At 56.1% G+C, this 21,200-nt stretch overlaps 1 protein-coding gene across 1 annotated transcript in view; it reads left to right on the top strand.

The window, feature by feature from the left end:
• The window catches only part of BSN (bassoon presynaptic cytomatrix protein), a gene marked incomplete at its 3' end in the record, with an annotated part of 85,038 nt that overhangs the window by 50,204 nt on the left and 13,634 nt on the right, over window positions 1-21,200 (top strand). Inside the window, exons 3-4 of the mRNA XM_082848252.1 lie at window positions 12,609-13,493; window positions 20,627-21,097. Of these exons, the coding sequence (XP_082704378.1) occupies window positions 12,609-13,493; window positions 20,627-21,097 (1,356 nt within the window). The remainder of the gene's footprint in view (window positions 1-12,608; window positions 13,494-20,626; window positions 21,098-21,200) is intronic.

Raw genomic sequence — 21,200 nt, 5'->3', positions numbered from 1 at the left:
GGTGCCATGGAGGCTGGGTGCCCCAATATACTAGCTGGGCTGGGGCCGTGCCTTTGAAATAAGTGGGGTTGTCAGCTTCCTCCCTCTCCTCCGCGGTAACCCACAGAAGTCTCTGGTAGACCCCCAGGGCTCTGCCCTTGGGCCGGGTGGAGAGTGGTGACTGCATGCCCGCAGCTGGGATTATCAGCAGCAGGAGCCGTTTGGACCACATGGGCGGGGGGATGAGTGAGAATAATTGTTCACAGGTCGGGGTCTATTTGTGATATGAGGTGCTGTGGGTGTGGGACGTGTGCTTTGCGAGAGGTAAGTGTGAGATTCCAAGGAAGGAGCTGCCGGTGTGGGGAGATGATTCAGTGCGTTTGCAGTCGCTCCTGGAGTGTGGGGGCTTTCTGAGGAGGCGTGTACACTCGTGATTATTACATCCGTGATTAGAAACAACCCATCCCTGCACTGATCAGTTAGGTAAGTGTTGCTCCTCAGTATTTAGAACAGTGTGGTTAAGGCCAGGGAAGCTCACCTGGGTGTTTCTGCTAGCGAGAAGCAGGGAGGCTTGGCAGGCAGGGATGAGAGAGGCTGCTGTGGGGATCCCCCTCTTGTGCTGGCCCTGCCTCCCAGGTTTCAGCCTCCAGAGATGCTCACTAGAGCAGCAGGACCCGAACGACTCTGGGTAGGGTAGGCGGAGATCAAGGGAGAGCCGCACACGGTGGCACCAGTTTCCTGGTGGGCATCTCAGTCCTTCCCACACAACAAACTCCCCCAGCCTAGGACCTTTGGTGAGGTGGGAGGGGAACCAGCCTTTGGCTGTGCCTGGAAAAACAGCAGAGTGGGAGGACCTTGGCGACACTCGGTCCATCTGCCTCATTGTGCTGGGAGGAAGCCGGGGCTCAGGGCCAGGAGGAAAGGGGCCTCCAGCTTACTGCAGATTCACAGTGTTTGGTGAAGAGCGGGCCTCCGGACCAGGTCCTTCAAGGCATATACATGCAGGAGCTCCAAGACAGGGCTGTTGCTGGTGGCCTTTCCCAGACTTGCTTTCACTGAACATTAGGGGCTGCTGTTCCATGGCATTCAGTTTGGGAAGTGCTGACCATTCTCCAGCTTCTCGCCTGGTGGATGCCCTTTTCTGCCATGGTCTCCAAGCAGAACCTTTTCTTCTTCACGGTTGGCTTTCAGTGGTGTTCCTGTCAAGGAAGAGAACCCTTGGCCCATTTTCCTGAGGGGCTGGCAGAGCCTAGTTCTTGAGTCAGAGCAGCTGCCCTTCGTCACTTCACTAAAAGCAGGTTCACTTCCCTGGTCATGCTTCCACATAACGAGAAAGCACATCTGCAAGTTTTGCCCACATACCTGCTGATAGATCCACCTTGGTCAAACCACATCTGTTCTGGCCCTTCTAACATGATGTTCATCAGCCAACAAGGCTGTCTGTGGGGTTGCCCTGGTGTCCTGGGCTGGGCTCCTGCCTGGCCTGAGGTTCTGGGCAGCGCAAGGGGTGGGTTCTGAAGTCAGGCTGGTGTAGGTGGCAGGGGCTCAGGCAGAGTGACCTTTTCCAGGAATTCCAGCTCCAGCACTCACTTCCTTTTTTGATTTCTCACTTCCTAGGAGTAGCCCAGCTAGAGTGGAAAGGGGTGGGGGGACTGCCAGTCCCAGCACAGATGCACTACAGACACTGGCCACTGGGCAGCTTAATTGGGGTCCTGTCTGGGGCTGCGAACTTGTGCCTGAAACTGCTAGTGTGGTAATGCCGAGGTAGCCTGGGTCCTGCATCCTGCCTTGAAGGTCACCGAAGCCTCATCAGGGCATGTGAGCAGGATGCATTGTTCCTCAGCTTTCCACCACACAAGTGACTTGGAGGGTTTCATGCCTCTCAGAGCACTAATGAATCTGCTCTTGGATCTTTGGAAATGAGACCATGGAAAATGAACCTTTTATCGTTTGTGTCACAAGGAGAGAATCAGGGGCTGGTTGGTAACTCAAGTTGCAGCACAGATTAGGAATGTGATAGAACTGTTGTGCTGAATGGCTATGTGAGGACAAAGGAGTAGAACGGAAGGAAAAGACTGGCACTGCTGGGCCAGTGGTCACTGGAACTCAGAGTTTTGGTTTTTCTGTCTCATGGCATCTGTCAGCATCTTATTACTTTAGCTGGGTCCTGTGGAAACAGCACACCAGGTCTGGAGATGAGAATCACATACAGGTCAGCCCCATGTGGCCAGAATAGTGTCTGAGATCTGGAACCACTGCTTTCTGGCCAGTGTACCCAGGGGCTGCTGGGTGGGTACCACACTCACACAGATGTGGCACTTGCTGTCCTGCCCGTGCCCGGGTTGGCTGGCTCTCAAGGCTGTGATGCCTTGAGAGGAAGATGCCTGCCCATGCACTTTGCTGGGGGTCTGAGTGCCTGGAGCACATTAAGACTTCATGGAAGTCAGGGAGCAGCTCAGAGCACCCTCTGTTTACAGTTGAGGAGACCAAGTCTTCGTTTATTCTGATTCATTCTGGAGCAAGGGAGCTGGGGACCCAGAACCAGTAGCTAGGTCTCCAATTTTACCCCAAGGATTCCCATCCCCATTCTCCTTATTCATAGTCCATTTTTGCTTGGGCTGAGGATGGTTCGTAGCAAGCAGGGCTATCCTGGCCACTCTTCGTGGTGGAGGCTGTTTTTTCCTGGAGATCTCCAGCCCTGGTTGCTCAGGGCAGGTAAATAATTTAACCTGTTTGAAACCATGGCAAAAGACTGGGGGTTTCCTTGTGGGGTCAGAACATTTCTCACCACCCACAAAAGACCCTCCCTGTGAGGACACACTGACCAGGAAGCCAGAGGTGTTAGCATTTAAGCTAAGTCACTGCCCAGTGATGGGGAAAAGACAGGAAGACTGTTCTCTTCTCTCCCTGGATGTGGGTTCTTACACAAGTACCTTAAACCTCCCGAATGTTTAAGGAGAAGCAGGATCCAGGGACCAGTCTCAGTGGCTTTGGCGATGCCCCAAGCCTGCTCCGTGCCACGTTAGCCCACCTGTCTGCTCTTCGATAACTCAGCATTCATGCCTGCCACCCCTTTCTCCTCTGGGACAGAGCCACCTGTTCTGATAGCTGTGGGAAGGAAATGGGTGTGGCCATGAGCCAGCTGGGTGGAGGGGGAAGGTAAGGTTGGGGTGGACAGCGGGGTGGGAGTGAGCTCCTGGAGAGGACAAGCTGTGGCTGGGGGCAGGCATGGCCTGTCTCTGTCAGCCCCCTCAGGGGCCTCCTTGCCCTGTTCAGAGCAGCCCCAGCAGCACATCCTGACCTGGAACTCCTTCAGTGGAGTCTGTCCTTGCGCAACAGCATCACAGGAATGAGTGCTGTGCAGAGGCAGGGCTGACTGCACGCCTGTGCTTCCCGGTCGGATCAGCAGAATCCTCTCAGAGCAGCACCTAAAGTGAGGCTGTAGCCTGCATGTGGGAGGCCCACCCTCTACCCCTGTGGGTAGCAGCAGAGCTGCCACCTTATCCCCAGCCTTCCAGGTCCAGACAGCCCATGTGCCTTCAACCTCCCTTGCTCTAGTCAGAATTGCTTCTAAGCCCCTCTAAGAAAACTAACGAAGAGTGATCATGGTCTTTCTTCGCCCGTTCCAAGGTCTAGACTTTGCTGAGATGAAGCCAAGACCAAGCTACTGTGCCCTCCCCCATTCCCACCCCATTGGCAAGCCTTGGGCTTAGGCACTTACCCGGGTGGGTGGTGTGGAGAAGGGAGGGAGAGACGCAGTGGCCACAAGCCTCTTCCTCTCCTGCCTGCATCCCACTCTTTTCCGGCGAGGGCTGGGCCACCATCTGGCTCGGGGGTGGTGCTGTGAGTGCAGCACAGATCCCTCTGCTGCAGCCACCAGCCTTGCCCCCTTCCCTCTGCTCCCTCCTGGCCACCCTGCTGCCTGGGCCACTGAGGAAAGAGGAGCAGGTGTTAGAAGGACATGGATCAGCGGCGAGCTGAGGAGAGGCAGAGGTGTCCTCCTCCTTCCTGGGCCCAGCCTTCCCCTCTCCACCTCCAAACAAAGAGGAAATGGATCTCCAGGTAGCGGGCCCTTTGGGAGGCCTTTCTCCCCTCTGTACGTCTAGTCCTTGGGTGGTTTGCCTTGCAGTAGCCACTTTGACCCAAACAATCTCTTGAGTCAGTAGGGAAATGCCCCCCAAGATTCAGCCAGCCTTGGGCAGCCAGCCGTGCTGTCAGTCCCTGCTCCCAGGAACTAGGCCCCTTGGCCGCCTTGCTTGGGCCACTACGGGGTGGAGGCCAGAGCCACTGGGGGCAGGCAGAAGAGGTGGCTGTTCAGGAGTGGGAGTTTTTTATAGCTGTGGCCGTCAGGCATGGCACTTAACTTTTAGCTATGGAAGGGGGCTGTAAAGTTATCTAAGAATGAATGTAAAATTAAATCAGAACAGAAAATACGAAATTTTATTCCTAAAACACCTGATTTTGTATGGGAGGGCAAAAGAAAACAGCATGAAAAAGAATGGAGTGAAAAGGGTAGAAAGAGAGAAATAAAATAGAAGCAGGGAGAAGGGACAAGAAGGGGAGAGGCAGGGGTCCAGAGGCAGGAAGAGGCAGAGGAGGAAAGCTCCATAAAGTAGCCAGTTGCTGGCTGGTCACCTGTTGGTTCTGCCATTTCTGCTGTCTGTTAGCTCAAACTTTGGCCTGAGCAGGCCCGCTTGTATCTACTCAGTCAGAGGGTGGCCTTCTCCCTTTCTCTCATCCTTTCTTCCCTCCACAAATGCTTTTTGAGTCCATATATAAGCCAGGAACTGTCCTCAACACTGGAGATTCAGGCAGAGCTGCAGCAGATGTGTTGCTCAGACTTGGGGAGCCTCCGGGCCAGAGGGAGAGGCAGCTCGTTCACCAGTAACCACGCCCGCAAACACACAGCCACACCTGGGGGTCAGGGTTGTGGAGGACCAGGAGGAGGGCTGGTGGGACTTGCTGTGATGCTGTGACAAGACTCTTGGGGACTTCTACAAGGAGGGGAGGTTAGACTGCAGATGTTAGACTGATGCTGGACCAGAGACAGGTGGAGGCAGGGGAGGCCTGAGGGGAAGTACGTGGCCCATGTGAGGGCCGGGGTGCAAGCCAGGTCCAGAGGGCAGGCAGGTCCTGCTGGGGGCTCCAGATGTGATGTCAAGGGTTTTGGATGATGGCAGTGGGAAGGTAAGGTATGCATTTAAAAACATCTTTTTGGAAATAGATCATGGTGATGGTTGCACAACATCATATATGTAATTAATGCCACTGAATCTACACTTAAAAATGACTAAAATGGCACATTTTATGTTATGTTTGTTTTACTCCCCTTCATAGATGTATATGTATACAACAATAGCACACAGACACACACACCCCACACTCTGGCCGCTGTGTGGAGAATAGCCTATAGAGGCAGGCTGGGGCTGGGGTAGAGATGGTCATGGGGTGGAGGGGAACCGTGACAGATTCCTGGTGTATTTTGGAGGCTAAACAGACAGGTTATGGAAATGTAGTGGACATGGGGGTAGGAGATGGAGATGGAGAATTCTTCTGTTTGGGTCGTGTCAAGTTGGAGTTGTCTGTGAGCACCCAAGTGGAGTGCAATAGGGTGACAAATCTAAGACCCTGGCGTGCAGGCAGGTCAGGACTGGAGACCTTGGAGATTCACAGCCATATACTGACATCAGTATACTTCCCACTAAACACTTCAGTAAGCCTCTCATTAGTTAGAGATCAGTATTTAAGGGTTTTTTTTAAGGTAAAATTTATATAGAATGAAATGTACAAAGCTTAAATGTACCATTCAGTGAGCTTTGACAAAAGCATGCACCTGTGTCACCCAAAGCCCTCCAGTCAAGACAGACAACATCCCCGTCACCATAGAAAGTCCCTTCAGGCCCCATCCCTGTCCATCCGCATCCCTCCTCCAGGGCCAACTGCTGCTGTGATTTTTTATCTACCGTAGATGAGTTTTGCCTATTCCAGAACTTCATATAAATGGAATCATACAGAATGCACTCTTTTGTGTAAGTCCTTTCTCAGCACAGTGTTTTTTGAGCTTCATCCATGTGGTCAACTCTCGAGAAGCTTGGCTGAGGAGGAGAGGAGAGAGCCTGGACAGTAACTAGGGAAGGTGTGCAGGCAGGAGAGGGTTTCTGAAAAGCAGGAGACAGTGGTGCTGTCTGAGCTCCGAGAGGAAAGCCATGCCTAGGCATGTGGGAGATGGGGCATGATTGAAAGAGTGGGGCCCCCGAAAAGGCAGGTCTAGATCCTGAGTGTGGAGGAGGCATCCTATTATGTGGCTCCTTTTTGAGACACTGGAAGCAGGGCCATCATTTGATCCAGAAGGCAGGGGAAGATGACAGGCAGGGATGGGGATGGAGAAATTGAACCAGCCTTTGTGGAGAAGAGCTAACTGGAGAGATGGAGTGAGTTAACAAGGCAGCTGGGGGGCCCGGGAGAAGCTAGGACATAAGTTAATTTACAGTGGAGCCCCTTTGCCTGGTACCCATTCAGCTGTTCAGGTGTAGGCCCGGAGAAAAAGGTATGCAGTTGGATCTAATTCTGGAGCAGACACAGGTCAAGAGAGCACAGACATTGAGCAGAGTGTGACAGGATCGGCAGACCATAGATTTAGCTGGGTAGGAAGGGATGCGAAAGCAGAGGGCCCATGGACGAACAGAAAGCAGAGGCTCGGTGGGGGAGGTCTCCACAAGGCCCCAGGCCCGCTGCAGTGGGGAGGCCTAGGAGATGATCTGGAGGCTGGAGGAGGACAGGCACAGGGGTAGTTTGGGAGGAGAGACAGTCTTGGGCGAGGGTAAGCTTGAGGGTGAGGCTGAGGGTAGAGGTGTCAGGTGGGTTAGTGGGTGGCTGCCATCTGCAGTGACTGTGGGAGTCAGTGCAGTGGAAGCCTGGGAGGCCAGGGCCAAGGACTTCTGAGACTAGAGGCCTGATGAGGGGGCCTGGAAGACAGCAGGAGCCAGGAGGGGAACAGGGTGGGGAAGCCAAAGGCTGAGCTCCGAGGGCCCTGGGGAGTTTAAAGAGAAGGTGCGGCATTGCCACATTCTGAAATCCAGGGAGTACAGCTTCTCCTAGAGAGATCGTCTGGGGTCCAAGAGGGGTATGGGGATGGGGTGTAGGGGAGTTGGCTCGGTCCTGGACAGGAGGTTTTATAGGACACAGTGGACAGGCCTGGGAGGGAGGGGAGGCCGTCTGGGGTAGGATCGGTGGGGAGTTGAGGGATATCGGGAGGAGGATCAGCAAGGGGATGGATTCTCTCCCTTTCATGGAGCTCCAGGCTAGTGAGGCCTTCCAGCCCCAAGCAGCAATTGGGTTCAGCCTCCACCACCCAAATCCTGGCCTCAGATGCTGGGCAGATTCCCAGGGTCCCCCTCAGGGTCCTGACCTGATAAGATTGGCACAGGCTTCCCCAGTGGGCCAGGCCTGGCTGATCCAGCTCTGGATCAATGTGCCCTGCTCTATGGGACCCTGTGGTACCTGCCCCTAAACCTGAGGTCAACCAGCTGACAGGCCAAGCAGATTGGTGGCAGACTTGGGGCAGCTAGATACTGGATGAGGCAGGTGATGTGTCCAATGCTAGGGGCAGTGCGAGGGCACAGGCCCACCCTTCTTCCAAGCACACAGTGGGCTGTGTGCCTCCTGTCGAGGCCTGGCGAGTGACTCACAGCCTGGAAGAGCATGAGGTCACACTGGACGGAGGGGCCCTCCCAGGAATCTCTAGACTTGGCACCAGCAGGGAAGGCTCATTTATAAGCTGCTCCTGTGATGTTTCAACTTGTACCAAAATGGAAAAAAGAATGAATGCAGCATCAGGCATGATGTCAGTGCAGTGATCTGACACCCTGCATGCCCACTCTCCCAGGCGGGGCTGGGCTCGGAGGCAAGCCACTGCTCTCTGCAGGAAGGCAGGCTAAGTGACGTCTGCCACCCTCCTTCCTTGCTGGTGGGGACGTGGGAGGGGATGGTGGAAAGAGAACCTGTTACTGCTGGGGGCCCTCAGAGCTTCTGGTAGCCACGGAGGTGACAGTGCGGCAGGCCCCACCCAGGAGCAGAAGCAAGTTCCCTGGGCAGCATCCTTTGGGGCCAAATATGACATGCAAGGCTGGATCCCACCCTTTGGGGCTGAGATGCAGGGTGGCAGGGGCAGTGCCACCAGTGCCCCTGTGGGAAAGATGTAGAAACCCCTCCCCCAAAGTTTCCCCGCTCCCCTTCCTGCCCCAGAGCCCAGTGGAGGGAGCCGCAGGGGGAGGCCACACAGACGTGTGGTTCACAGAGCCCCCAGCCTGGTCCCAGGCCTCTGGATCCTTGGTGGGCTGCACTGCCTTACTGCCCTTCTGTGATTGACCAGTGCAAGTAAGGGAGCAGCTGAGAAAGGCTCTTCTCGGGGAGAAAGTCCCTTCAGAGCCAGGAACCCACAAGGCCTGCTTTTATGAATCTCTGGCCGGCTCCTGGCAGAGCAGGCACTGGCTCCCTATGGGAAACCATGATCCTGTAGCTTCTCCTTCCCGCATCTGCAGACCAGCTGTTGGCTGCACACCACGCTGAGCCTTCCCATCCCCACTGCTGCTCAGACCCCCACTGGGCTGGGTGCAGGGGCATCTATGCCTCTGAGATGGCACAATGGGTCCCCTTGCTGGCAAGAAGGATCAGCTTGACCAAAGCTGATGTCAGGTGGAACCATCTACCTCAGAGTAGCCCTGGGAAGTCCCCTTAGCTCCATCTTTGGGTCTTGGGACATGAAGTCTGTGACCTGCCCACCTCCTGGCCATGGGCCAAGGGCTTATGGAGATATTTGATAACAAGACTCTAAGAGAGGTTCCCTGTCACACTGGTAGAAGGCCATGCCCTCTGATTCTGGTGGGCAGCCAGCTAGGAGGGTACCCAGGAGCCACAGACACTGTGTCCAGCCGAGGAAGACTCTCGCTGTTGTTGGTTCCGGAGCCAGGGGAGCTGCCCCAGGCCTGGTCATGTATACCCAGCCTAGGTGGGCAGGTGGGCTGGTGGTGCACAGCCATCTCCCTCCCTACCCAGTGGACAGCCTCCATCCCCCTAACACAGGGTAAGGACCTTGGAGGAGGGAGGAAGAGGCTGAGGATGAGCCCCTCCCAGCAAGCTTCTGAAGTTCCACGGGGGAGGCAGAGAGGGAAGTCTTGCTGGGTTCAGAGAGATCCCCCAGCCAGCTTTCTCCTTGGGTGGCCTTGTGTGCTGGCCCTATCTGCCTGGGCCTGAGCCTGGGAGGGGTTGGGGGAGGGCACGGTCACGGCTCCTGCCGTCTGGAAGAGGCTGGATAGAAATAGCTACGCCCATCTGGGATATGAGTCACTGAGGGGCGTTTTAGTTGTTTCTTGGAGAGGTTCTATTTTAGGTGAGACGCCTGTGACAGCCTGGGTGATGGGGGCTGGGTAAGTGAAGGTTCTGGTGGTGAGTGCAGGAGTTTTAGCACAGGCCCTTGTTCAACCCTGTCCAGAACCCAAAGGAGGGTCACCCTGAAGTCCCAGGAGAAAGAGCCTCACCTCTCAGGTTCCTCTTCTTGGGAAGTCCCACCTCAAGGCATGCTGCAGAGATGGGACCTTCAGTGTGGGCTGCGCACCCACCACAGGAACTGAGTTTGTGGCTGCCGTCCTGGGCCAGGACCTAGGCCTCCCCTCAAGAGGGTAATCATCTCCCAGGGTCCCTCTGAGGGTGAGCCAAAACAGCTTGCCCCTGGGAGCTCCCGCTTTTGATGGGAGTGAACCCCCATCACCCTCGCCAAAAATGACTTTTCTAAAGGAGTCTTTGGGCTGAGTCCCCGGGACACAGATTGTTTCCTCTGTAGCTTTCTTTGTCCAAAGGTAGACAAAACTGCCTTGGGTCTTCAAAGCATCTAGATGAGTTAACAGTTCCCGGCTTGGGGGATGGCTTCACTCCCCAGTGCTGCGGCATCACTGTTCTTATGGTTTCTAGAGCCAGGCTTGGTCTTTGAGTTTCGCAGGGGCAACTTCTAGACCCATGACTTGACTTGGGTGAGGCTAAGCGGTCTGCAGAAGAGGCAGACATGCAAAAGGCCACAGGCTGCAACCTGCAGCTCAGGAGCTGGGCAGGGCTGGCAGGGGCAATCTTGCCAGTAGTGCCACTTCCAAGCTTGGCTACTGTGAGAGCTGGTGGCTAAATCATAGTAGACCTTGTTTTTCTCTACCGTGAAGATAAAATGCAAGAATGCCTGCGAACATGCCCTGTGTGGTGCAGGGTGCCAGGGTACTCATCAAAGTGCAGTCTTCTCCCCACTCCTTGGATGCTGCTCTTGGGCTGCTGGGCAAGACAACCAAGCCCAGGCTTCCAAACTGTGGCAAGTCAGCCACAGCGGCAGCAGCACAGCCCTGTGACCTCAAGGCAGAGAGCAGGGCTGGAGGCACCCCTGAGGGTGGGCAGAAGGAACTTTCTGCCCCAGGGACCAGACTGGACCTTTCCCTGGCAACTGGGCCACTGTGGTGCTTTCAAAGACTCTGGCTGCTCAACCATAGATGAGCAGACTTGGCCTCTGCCTTTCTGGTTGAGAAGGAGAAGCCTCTTCATGGGATGCTGAATCTCCATTCTCATGGCTGCAGCCTTGCAAGAGCTATGCCCCTATTAATAGGTTGTCAGGATTAATCCTACAGCAAGTATTTCTGGAGTGATCCCTGCTCTGTGCCACACACTGTGCATTGTCCCAAGACCACCTAAACAAGAGCTCATGGTTGGGGCAAGGATACAGGAGACACCCAAAGGGACAAAGTAGCAGAAGCTTTGGGAAAGAATAAGTGAAGAGGATAAACTGGGTGATTACCTACAGAGTGCTTCGGAGGTATTTTCTTTCTTTCTTTTTTAAAAAAATATTTATTTATGTATTTATTTATTTGGCTGTGCCGGGTCTTAGTTGCAGCATGCGGGATCTTCGTTGCCACGTGTGGGATCTTTAGTTGCAGCACGTGGGCTCTTTAGTTGCAGCATGCAGGATCTAGTTCCCTGACCAGGGATTGAACCCGGGCGTCCTGCACTGGGACCGTGGAGTCTTTACCACTGGACCACTAGAGAAGTCCCAGGTATTTTCGATTGTGTGGCCAGGGAGGGCCCTGTTGGTGAAGTGATACTCGGTTGAGACCTGCATAGCTAGCAGCACCCGGGGGCAGAGGGAAGAGTGAGTGCAAAGGCCCTGGTTACAGAAGAGAGCTCAGAGGACCACTTGGCAAAACAGGAGGTCCGGCGTGTCTGGGGTGAGACAGCAAAGGGGAGAGGGCAGGAAAGGAGGCCAGAGAGAGGCATAGGCTGGGGTAGATAGGGGGCCTCATGGGTCACAGTAAAGAGTTCCCATGGTTAAATGTGGTGGGAATTCACTAGAGGTGTTTGAGCCTGTAAATGACATTCTCTGATTTGTGTGTGGATTTTTGGAGGAAGATGATATTGGCTCATGTAACTGGAAGTCCGAGGGTAGACTTAAGGCAGAGCTGCATCCAGGGAATTGAATAAAGTTATCAGTTCTGCTCGTTCCTCTTTGTCTTACCTCCGCTTCCAACTGTCTCTTGACTTCATCCTTAGTGCCTCTCTGCATGTTGGGCAAGAAGGCTACTGACCACTCCAAGGCTATGTCCTTCTGATGAGTGAGCCTATCTCCTGTTGTTCACTCACCCAGTAACATGGAAGGACTCTTGATTGGCCCTGTTTGCAAGGTCACATGCCCATCCCTGCTCCCCTAGCTGCAACCAGTGATTGGCCCAACCTGAGTCATGAGCCTGCTGTCCTAGGGAGGAGTTAATGACAGAGAGAAACTACACGTCCATCATGGGAACAGCAACACATGCCTTGTTTATTCTGGAGGCACAGATTATCCCATTTTCTTTAAAAAAATTTCTCTTCCTTAAGAAAGCAAAAGGTATTTTTATTCTACTTACGTCACTTACATTGCATTACTTTGCCCTCACTTATTTTGCTCTCAAGATTTCTCATTTATATCTTGTCTCCTCAGCTAGACTCTAAGCTCCTCTAGGACAGGAATCATGGTTTCTTTTTATTTTCTATGCCTCCCTCTCGTACCTATTACTCTTCACTTCTTTATTCATTCTGCAAGTTTTTACTGAGTACCTATCGCATACCAGGCACTGTTCTAGGGCCATGCTTTTCTTCCTGGTTTATATTTCAAAAGGTCACTCTGGCGGCTGTGTGGAAACAGCCTGAAGGGGGCAGCAGGGGAAAGAAAGTGACCAGTTGGAGGCTTTTGGGGTCATCCAACCAGGAGGATGGGAGCATGGATTGGTGAGGCGGGATGTGGACATGGATGATGTACGCAGGTCTGAGGTACAGCCAGTGGCATGGGGAGGACCCTGGCAGGCAGTCTGGCAGGCAGTGTGTTGGTAGTTGGGGATAGGGAGTGTGTGACTGCCTCTGCTCAGCTCCACGCACCTGGCAGCTCCTAGAGGGCAGGGCAGTGCTATCTGGCCCTCAGCCCACCTCCTGGCAGCCCAGAAACACCGGAGCCGGGCTTGGTTCCCCTGCCTGTGCTAGGAGCTGGCCCTGGCTGCTGTGGGCTGCAATGACCTGGACCATGGGCACCCCCAGTCCTGACCACCCTGATGACCATGATGCTTCCTCCTCAGGTGAAGGAGTGGCTCTGTCTGAACTGCCAGATGCAGAGGGCTCTAGGGATGGACATGACCACTGCGCCTCGCTCCAAGAGCCAGCAGCAGCTGCACTCCCCAGCCCTGTCTCCAGTCCACTCCCCAGCCAAACAGCCCCTGGGGAAGCCGGAGCAAGAGAGATCATGGGGCCCAGGGGGACCACAGCCTGGCCCCCACCAGGCTGAGACAGCCAGAGCCACCTCAGTGCCGGGGCCTGCCCAAGCAGCTGCCCCTCTGGAGGTGGGGAGGGTGTCTCCTCAGCCCCCTCTCCCCATCAAGCGTTCCACAGCTGAGCCCAGGCCACCTGCAGGAGAGGCCCCGGCCAAAAGTGCCACCACAGCGCCCTCTGGGCCTGGTGCTGCTGAGCCGACCCAGGAGGGCCTCACTGGGAAGCTCTTTGGCCTTGGTGCATCGCTGCTGACCCAGGCGAGCACCCTCATGTCTGTGCAGCCTGAGGCCGACCCCCAGGGCCAGGCTGCCCCCAGCAAGGGGCCGCCCAAGATCGTCTTCAGCGATGCCAGCAAGCAGGCTGGCCCAAGACCTCCAGGCTCAGGGCCCGGGTCTGGGCCAGCACCTGGAGCCAAAACTGAGCCTGGAGCTAAAACAGGTCCTGGATCAGGGCCTGGAGCCCTGGCAAGAACTGGGGGAACAACCAGTCCAAAGCATGGCAGAGCAGAGCACCAGGCAGTGGCCAAGGCTGCTGCCAAGCCAAAGACCATGCCTAAGGAAAGGGCCACCTGCCCACTGTGCCAAGCTGAGCTCAACGTGGACAGCAAGGGCCCCGCCAACTATAACACCTGCACCACATGCAAACTGCAGGTGTGCAACCTGTGTGGCTTCAACCCGACGCCCCACCTGGTGGAGGTAAGAGAGCTGGACCAAGCATGTTCCCTTGGGCCTTGGTGAGGGGCCAAGGCCTGGGGTGATGGGGGGGCATGGGAACCAGAAAGGACTGTAGAAATCGGGGTCTGTAGCAATCACAGGGCTGCCCCTACACAGCTGCAGAGAGTCTATGCTCCCTTACCTGTCCCTGCCCCAGGCCTGTCATTCCACTCAGAGAATTAACTGGCACAGTGTACAGAATAATGGTGCCCGCTGCCTCTGATCGGCTGACCAGTGCCCTGAGGCTGGTCCCAGAGGTAGCCAGGTTCAGGAGGCCCTGAACCGGCCTCCCCATTCCTGGCTATCATGGGCATGGCCCTCATGGATGATGCCAACCCCCGCTGCGCAGGCAGGAAGAACCTGAAGTCGTACCCTGCCCTCAGTCTGTGACCCTCACAGGGGTTGAAAGGCTGTTAGGCAGAGGGCTGTGCCCCCATGCCCAGGGCAGGGCAGAAGGCTTTCTTACAGCGGGGCAGCCCAGCCAGGCAGTGTCCTCCCTTCATCCCCTCGTCTGAGGTCGTGGATATTGATATCTGCTTGTCAAAGCCACAGTCTTTGGTCCACATACTTTCCTGTGGCAGGGCCTAGCCCTCCTTGGGGCTGTTTGTGGGGATGCTCAGAGATGCTCTTCTTACCCAGAGGGAAGTTTGAGGGAGTGCTGGGGTTGGGGCCTGTCTCTCTGCAGTCCCTCTTCCACAGGAGGGTTCTGGGCCCCGTGCAGAGCTGGGTGGAAGGGAGCAGGAGGCCTGGTGCTCTCTTGAAGCTTGGAGCCCAGCCTGGGAGGTTCAGAAGGTGCGGAGGCACCCTGGCAGAGCAGGACAAGCCTGGGCCGGAAGGCTGCTCCTGCCCCCGCCCTCATCTACTCCGCCCTGCCCAGGGCCATCCATGTGACCCCTACCTTGGCTGCCTTGCCCATAGCTGGGTGTGTCCCCTTCCGTGTGTGCCCTTGCGGTCTGTGATTGGCTCATCTTGGCAGGTGGATGTGTCCCCAGCTGTGTCATATCAGGAGATGTCAAGCCAAGCCCACTCCTCCTGCACACGGTAGCCACCTGAGTCTTGGGGCCCCTGGGCTAAGCCATATGTGACTGATGGTTGGGCAGAGTGTGGAGTGCAAACCACCGCTGGCCCAGAGGAGTGTGTGGTTGTAGTCATGGTCTCTGTGGCGCCTTGTTGTGACTTGCCTTGGGCCAGGCCTCCATGGGAGCAGCCCACTGTGATAAGGAAGACTACTTTGGCCGCCACAGGCCATATTTTCCAACATATAGGGAGGAGCAGCCTGAGCAAGATGAGTGACCTCCTCGTGTGATGCCTCATGTGATGCCCTCCAGGTCCTCACTGCCACCTCCCCAAGCCCTAGGTCCAGTGGGTCACTGGAGGATGGCTGGCCTGGCTGCCCAGAGAGGTGAGGGGGCACCAAGGGGTCACCACAGGGCCAGAGGAGCCCCAGTCCGGAGCCAGGCACACACCCACTGCCGGGTGGGGCAGCCTGACACTGAACCCTGTTGGACTGTTGAGCTGGCCCAGCCTGGAGGACCCTTGTCCCCGAGGGACCTCCGGGCCCACATTTCCTCATTAAGCAGGATGTGCAGAGAGGAGGGGAAAACTGTCTCTGTCCAGGAGTATAAATGTTCCTGACAGTTCCTTTCAGCGCCCTCTGGGCCAGGCCAGGGGAAGTGCTGATTCTGCCCAAACAGGAGTGTCTCAGTCACATGCTGACTCTGGGTGAGCGGTCTGGATTCTGATCTCAGCCCCTCATTAGAGGCTTGGTTGTTGCCTCCCTGGCCCCTGGAGCTTCTGCCCTTCGGTAGCTAGCGTTGCCCCTTGCCCCAGTCCCTCCATGTCCTGCTGTCTCCATGTCCTGCCCCACTGCCACCTCCTTGGCCAGGGCCACCCTTGCCTCCACAGGATCTGTGGGTTCCATGGGCCTGATGGCAAAGCTGCTGGGCGTCCTGGTCCTAGATCTTCCCTACCCGCAGCTTCTGCTTCCCTGCCTCCTGCTCCTAACAGCAGTCAGAAGATGGCCCAGCTTCTCTGACTCCTTTCTCCTCATGACTCTGCTTGTTAATGCTGCTATCCCCAGAGGGCCTGTGGCTGCTCCTGGGGAAAGTGTGGATGGGCAGCCATCATGCCCCCTCCCGTGGTTCCCACCATGAGACTGTGCCACCATCATCCATCAGAGGTGCAAGCTGGCAGCCTGGGGAGGCTGGTGGGGAAGGGCTGGTGCTTGGTGTGTCCCCCTCCCCTGCCCTTCCCAGCTGAGGCTCTTAACCAGGCCATGGGCCATCTTTGGTCCCATCTCAGTGAATGGCCACTCGGCATTTAGAGCAATTTTGTGTTTCCCTGTGTGTTCTTGGTAAGAGGCTCCTGATTTTTCAGCAGGTGGCCCAGACACATCCTGCCTTGGGAGGGAGGTGGAGGGGTAGGTCTGCCTTGGCTGTCTCTCTCCATCTGGCTGTCTCTGTGCACAGCATGAGGCATGTCTGCGTGCAGGCTGGGGGCCTGAGGGAGGGCCAGCTCCCCCTTAGACCTGTTAGACCTGCTGTGGCTCCACCTGTGGCTGGAGCCACCTGTCTGGGCTGCCAGGGTGGGAATTACCCCAACTCTCTGAGCTGTAAAAACCTTTTTACCTTCTTTCTCAAGAGGGAGTCCAGAGCATACAATGGAGGAGGCAATAAGACTAGATCCCTTTTCCCTTTGAAATTTTCTCTGAAAAATTAACCATAGTGCTATAAAATGTGAGTCATTTCATGATTAACAGTTGTTGATTCCAAATTTTTTACCTATTTATCTTTTTGAAAGATGATAGTACCCTCTGGCTTAATTTTTAATTGGCTTTCGGTTCAAAATAGAGTTTGTGAAGAAATTAGTGGAGTTGGAGTTGTTACAGTAACACTGCCTATTTCTTATCTTATTATAATTGCCAAAATACCAGCCGTGGCCTTGAGAAGTCAGGCCTCCCTGGGCAAAGGGCCTGGCACCTGTGATGTGTGGGACGGGCTGGGCCTATTTGGGGTGGGGGCTGCCTCTGCTCTAGACCTGCTTCAGTCTGCCTGTGGGGTAGTGATCTCAGGGAGGCCTGTTTCCTCCCTTGTGGAATTGGGGGCCATAGATCTCCCTTTTAGGTTTCTGTGAGAGCCAGGTGACATGCCATACTTCAGATACTTGTGCGAGGTCCAACACACAGTCAGCCCTTGAGCCGGGAGATTGGAACCAGAGTGTCCTAAAAGAGGGTCTCTGTACAGGAAAGAAAGAGTCCCCACCAGCCCCTACTACCTGGGTATGAATTGACCCCGTGGCCAGTGCAAGATCCTCTTCTCATGAGGGATGGCCACAGGGAATGGACACATTTGGTGCTGGAGCATGAGGAGAGCACAGCCCAACCATAAAGGCAAACGTTGGGGATATCAGGGACGATTCTTCTTATCGGAGGCAGAGGTCCCAAAAAGGGGAGCCTACGCATGTCTGGGGACAGGGAAGAGCAGAGCAAGGGTCCGTAGAGGAACAGCAGCACCAGCGATGGCCATGCCTGTGGTCCAGTGTGCAAGTCTTGGGCTCTTTTATTTTTAACCTCTGGGCATCCTTTTCTCAGGAGTTCTCATCCACTGCCCCTGGTCTGGCAGTGGGGCTGGGGGTATGTTGGGCTAGGCAGCCAGTCCGGTGTTGCTGTAACCTAGGCCAGCTCCACATGCAGAGAGACTGTGTTCTGCAGGGTCATTCAGGCTGTGTCAGACAGTGCAGGGAGGATGCCCAGCTTCCAATGCAGCCTCGCTGGGCTCTCTTGGCCCATGAGGTACAGCAGCCAGTGATTCCGGAAGGTAGCAGGTCTCACCCGCCTGTGGGGTACCCTACCAACTCTCTCAGATAACTCACTTCCCCTGCCTCGCCCCGAACCCACCTAGCTCCATCTGAAGGTATGCACATCTACGCCTCCCACCGTTATTAGGTGGCGATAGCCCTTGGGGGATTCCTACCTTCCTGCCCCCAGAAAGGAACTGGACAGAGGGAGGCAAGGCAGAAATGGTCATCAGAGCCTCTCATGTCCATTCCCATGTCCCAGATCGTCCCCTGCCCACTTGTCAAAGGGGATAGGAAAAGGGGCCAGTGAGCAGCAGCTCCCCAAGGGCTGGGGCTGGATGAGGGAGAGTATGAGAGAGAATGTGCAAGTGAATGATTGAATGAGGGGGGTAAACACTAAAGGGGGAGAGGGAATGAAGGAGCGGGGTGGGGGTGGGGGCATGAAGTGAGGGGCAGAGATGAGAGCAACGTGAATAAAGGAGGCAGGGCCTCAGTTTGCAGCTGCTTTCCAGCCCCCAGGCACAGCCTGCCTCCCATCCCATCCCCAGCCTTGGCCAGGTCTCCCCTGGCTCCACCTCTAGTGGCCCCAATGCCCTGTACCCTTCTCCCACCAACCCCAGAGGGCTGGGGAAGGGCCTCCAGCAGCTAGTTCAGCGGTTTATTTTTAGCTCTTACCTCACATGCCTCCTCCTGCCTGCCTTCCCTCCCTCCCTCCTTCCCTCACTGCTTGCTATAGCAGAGCCAGGAGCAAGAGGACCAGCTGGGCAGCCCCTTCTGCAGCCTGGCTGCCTCTGTGAGTAAGCGTGGGAAGGAACGAAACCCCGGGGAGCATGTGACCACAGTTGACATGCTCTGCTGAGGGCTGGGCCTCTGGGCTCAGGTAAGCAGGCCACTGCAGGGGCTGCCTCTGAGCTCTTGGCATTAGGTCTGTCGCCTCCATCCAGGCCACCCTTCCAAGGTGCCCTTGCTTCATTTGGACTGTTACTTCTGGGGTGGGATCTGCAGGCCAGAGGTGGAGGTCGGAGGCTTGCCAAGCCAGCAAGGTGAGCCAAAGTAGATGACAGAACCTTCAGAGGCCTAACCTGGATGGCTGTGTGCATGGACCCAAGGTGGAGTCAGGGCAGTGTTGCCTTGGGCCAGCCCACTGTCTAGGCCCAGATCCTAACCCCATCATGTTGATCCTGGGGCTAGGGAAGGGGCTGTTCACTCATTTCCAGAACTCTCTCTGGGCCTTTACTAACACCCCTCCCACTTCTCTAGGATCATTTTGCCACCTTACAGTCCTCTCTGACATGGAGGGAGTTCCACTGTGACCTCAGGTGATGCTGGGGGAACGTGGATGGGATTCCTGGCTCAGCCCATCCAGCACTCTCCCTAGGCACCAAGTGAGCCCAAGGCCCAGCAAGTGGCCAGCACCCATTGCTTCATAGGAGTTTGTATGGGGGATACACAGAGCATCAGATAAGGTCCAGGGGAGTCAGCAGTGGTGCTAGAGCCAGGCCCTACAAGGAACAGGGTGAGTACCTGCAGGACCTCTGAAGGGTCCCACTCCATAGCTGAGCCCCTCTGCTCAGGACCTGTGTGTGGAATTGGACCTCCAGGCAGAGTTGGAGCTCCAGTCTCAGGGAAGCAGTCTCAAGGCCCTGAGTAACAAGTTTGTGGAGCAGACCTGTCCCTCAATCAACACCAAGGCCCTGCCACCCGCCTGACCTGGCCTCTGCTGGGGCCCAGGGCAGAGATGTGGTGTGTAGCTTTGTGGGCAGGAAATCAGGGCAGAATCATTGATACGGTACTTGCCATGGTGGCCTGTGGATGCCAGGCTGAGGGCAGGCATCCTGGAGGTGCCATGCTTCCAAGGCTCTGCCAGGTGGGCTAGGGTCTGACTTGGGCCTAGGGGCAGTGTGTGTGGTAAGGGTGCTGAGGATGCTGGCCCACTTTGGGCTGGTGAGGGCCAAGGGCCACCTCTTTGCCCTGTCCCTGGCTCTTTGACCTTGTAGTTCTGTGTCCTCTGGTTCCCCTGATGCCCCATCCTAGTGGTCAAGCTGCTGGTGGGAGCCTGAGTGTCTTGGCACCCCGATGTGCAACAGTAGGACAGTAGGGGTGCCGAGGCTCTGCACCCCTGGGATGAGAGCAGGCACAGGTGTGTGCCGTTACTCTCATTCCCTGCCCAACCCTCCCTCGTGGGCCAGGACATGGCCTCAAGTCTTGCCAAGGAGGAGCCCTCACCCTGGAGGAGGCTCCTGGGAGACATGCTCCTGCCAGCTTCTGACCTGCTACAGAAATCACCTGCTCAGGGCTTGGGATGCTTGACCCTCTCCCTGTGCCGACAGTGGGACCTGGGGAGTTAGACTTGGTTTCTGGTGTTCTGGGAAATTCACCATTGATGCCCATGTCATACTCAGAATGACCTCTTTGGGGCTCTGGGTTCCAAGAAGGCTGCATGCCAGCCTGTGTGTCCGTCTTAATCATGGCTATGTCTCCAGTCCCCAGCACTTAGACTGACACAGAGAGGGTAATCCTGAAACTGGTGGACTGATGGTTGAGGATTTGATCCCAGCCCAACTCTGGAGGAAGCAGGGCCCCTGGCCCAAGGGCTGGCACACACAGGTCCCGTCGGAAGAACAGCCCAGAGGCCGGGGGAGCAGGAGGAGGCATTCGCCTGGGCGTCTTTGCTGGCCTAAGACAAGGTGACTTGGGCTGGGGGGTGTGAACAGAGGGGACTGCTCAGCTCCATCCCCCACCCCCAAGCAAGGCTTCCCCCAGACAGCCTCCCCTGGCCCCATGAGCCTGCACCCTCCCAGCACAGCTCTTACTTGGGGGTGGAGAAGGATGGTATCTGAGGCCTGAGAGCTCGGAGGCTGGGGCGGGGCAGTGCCTCTGGGAGGTGCTCCTTGCCGGATGCTGTTCCTGGTCTGCGGGAGCTCTCACCTGGGGGACTCTGCACCCCTCCCAGAAGTTGTTCACGCCCTGGGGTGAGTCCCCAGTGCCCCCTCTTCTCCAGACACTGTGCTACTTTTGTAGCCTCCCCTCTCATACAGGTTCTCCTCCTTTTCAGGCCAAGTGAAAAGCTCTCTATGGGGTAAGGAAGCGACCCTTCCTTTGGGTTTGTCTTTTTAACTCTACATATGCCTCTGAAGGATGGGGCGTCTGTCATTTGGGGGCAACAAACCTATCAGTCTTTTTCTCTTCGTGCCTTTAGTGTCATGCTTTGGGAGATTTTCTCCTCCTTAAGGTTACAGAAATAGTCACAGGAATAATCTTTGAGTACTTCAGTGTCTTTGTGATTTTCATTAAATCCCTCCTCTCTCGTTTCCGTACAGAAAACCGAGTGGCTCTGTCTGAACTGCCAAACTAAGCGGCTGCTGGAGGGCAGCCTGGGAGAGCCGACCCCACTGACCCTGCCCACCTCACAGCAGCCCCCTGTAGGGGCCCCTCACCATGCAGCTGGAACAGCCCCTCCGAAGCAGAAAGGGCCACCGGGGCTGGGCCAGCCATCAGGCCCCCCGCCTGCCAAGGCCAGTCCCCTGCCCACCAAGGCCAGTCCCCTTCCTACCAAGGCTAGTCCCCAAGCCAAGCCCCTCAGGGCTTCTGAACCCATCAGGACCCCGAGCAGTGCCCAGGAAAAGAAGACAGGAGTCCCAGCTAAAGCTGAGCCGGTGCTGAAGCCACCTCCAGAGACTACCCTGCCCCCTGGGATTCCTAAAGCAAAGGCTGGGGTGCGGAGGACTGAACCTGCCACCCCTGTCGTCAAGGCGGGGGTTCCAGAAGCCCCCAAGGGTGGGGAGGCGGAGGTCAGTCTCATTTACTTCCCAGGGATCCTAGCTTTCAGGCAGGGCAATCTAGAGAAGGGCTTAGCTCCCTGCGGGACTGGGATGTAGACCTGGGACAGGCCCT

Source organism: Leucopleurus acutus (assembly GCF_964270905.1).
Source record: "Leucopleurus acutus genome assembly, chromosome: 10".
Lineage (NCBI taxonomy): Eukaryota > Metazoa > Chordata > Mammalia > Artiodactyla > Delphinidae > Leucopleurus > Leucopleurus acutus.
The sequence above is the reverse complement of the archived record's forward strand: the minus strand, read 5'-3'. Positions and strand labels throughout refer to the sequence as shown.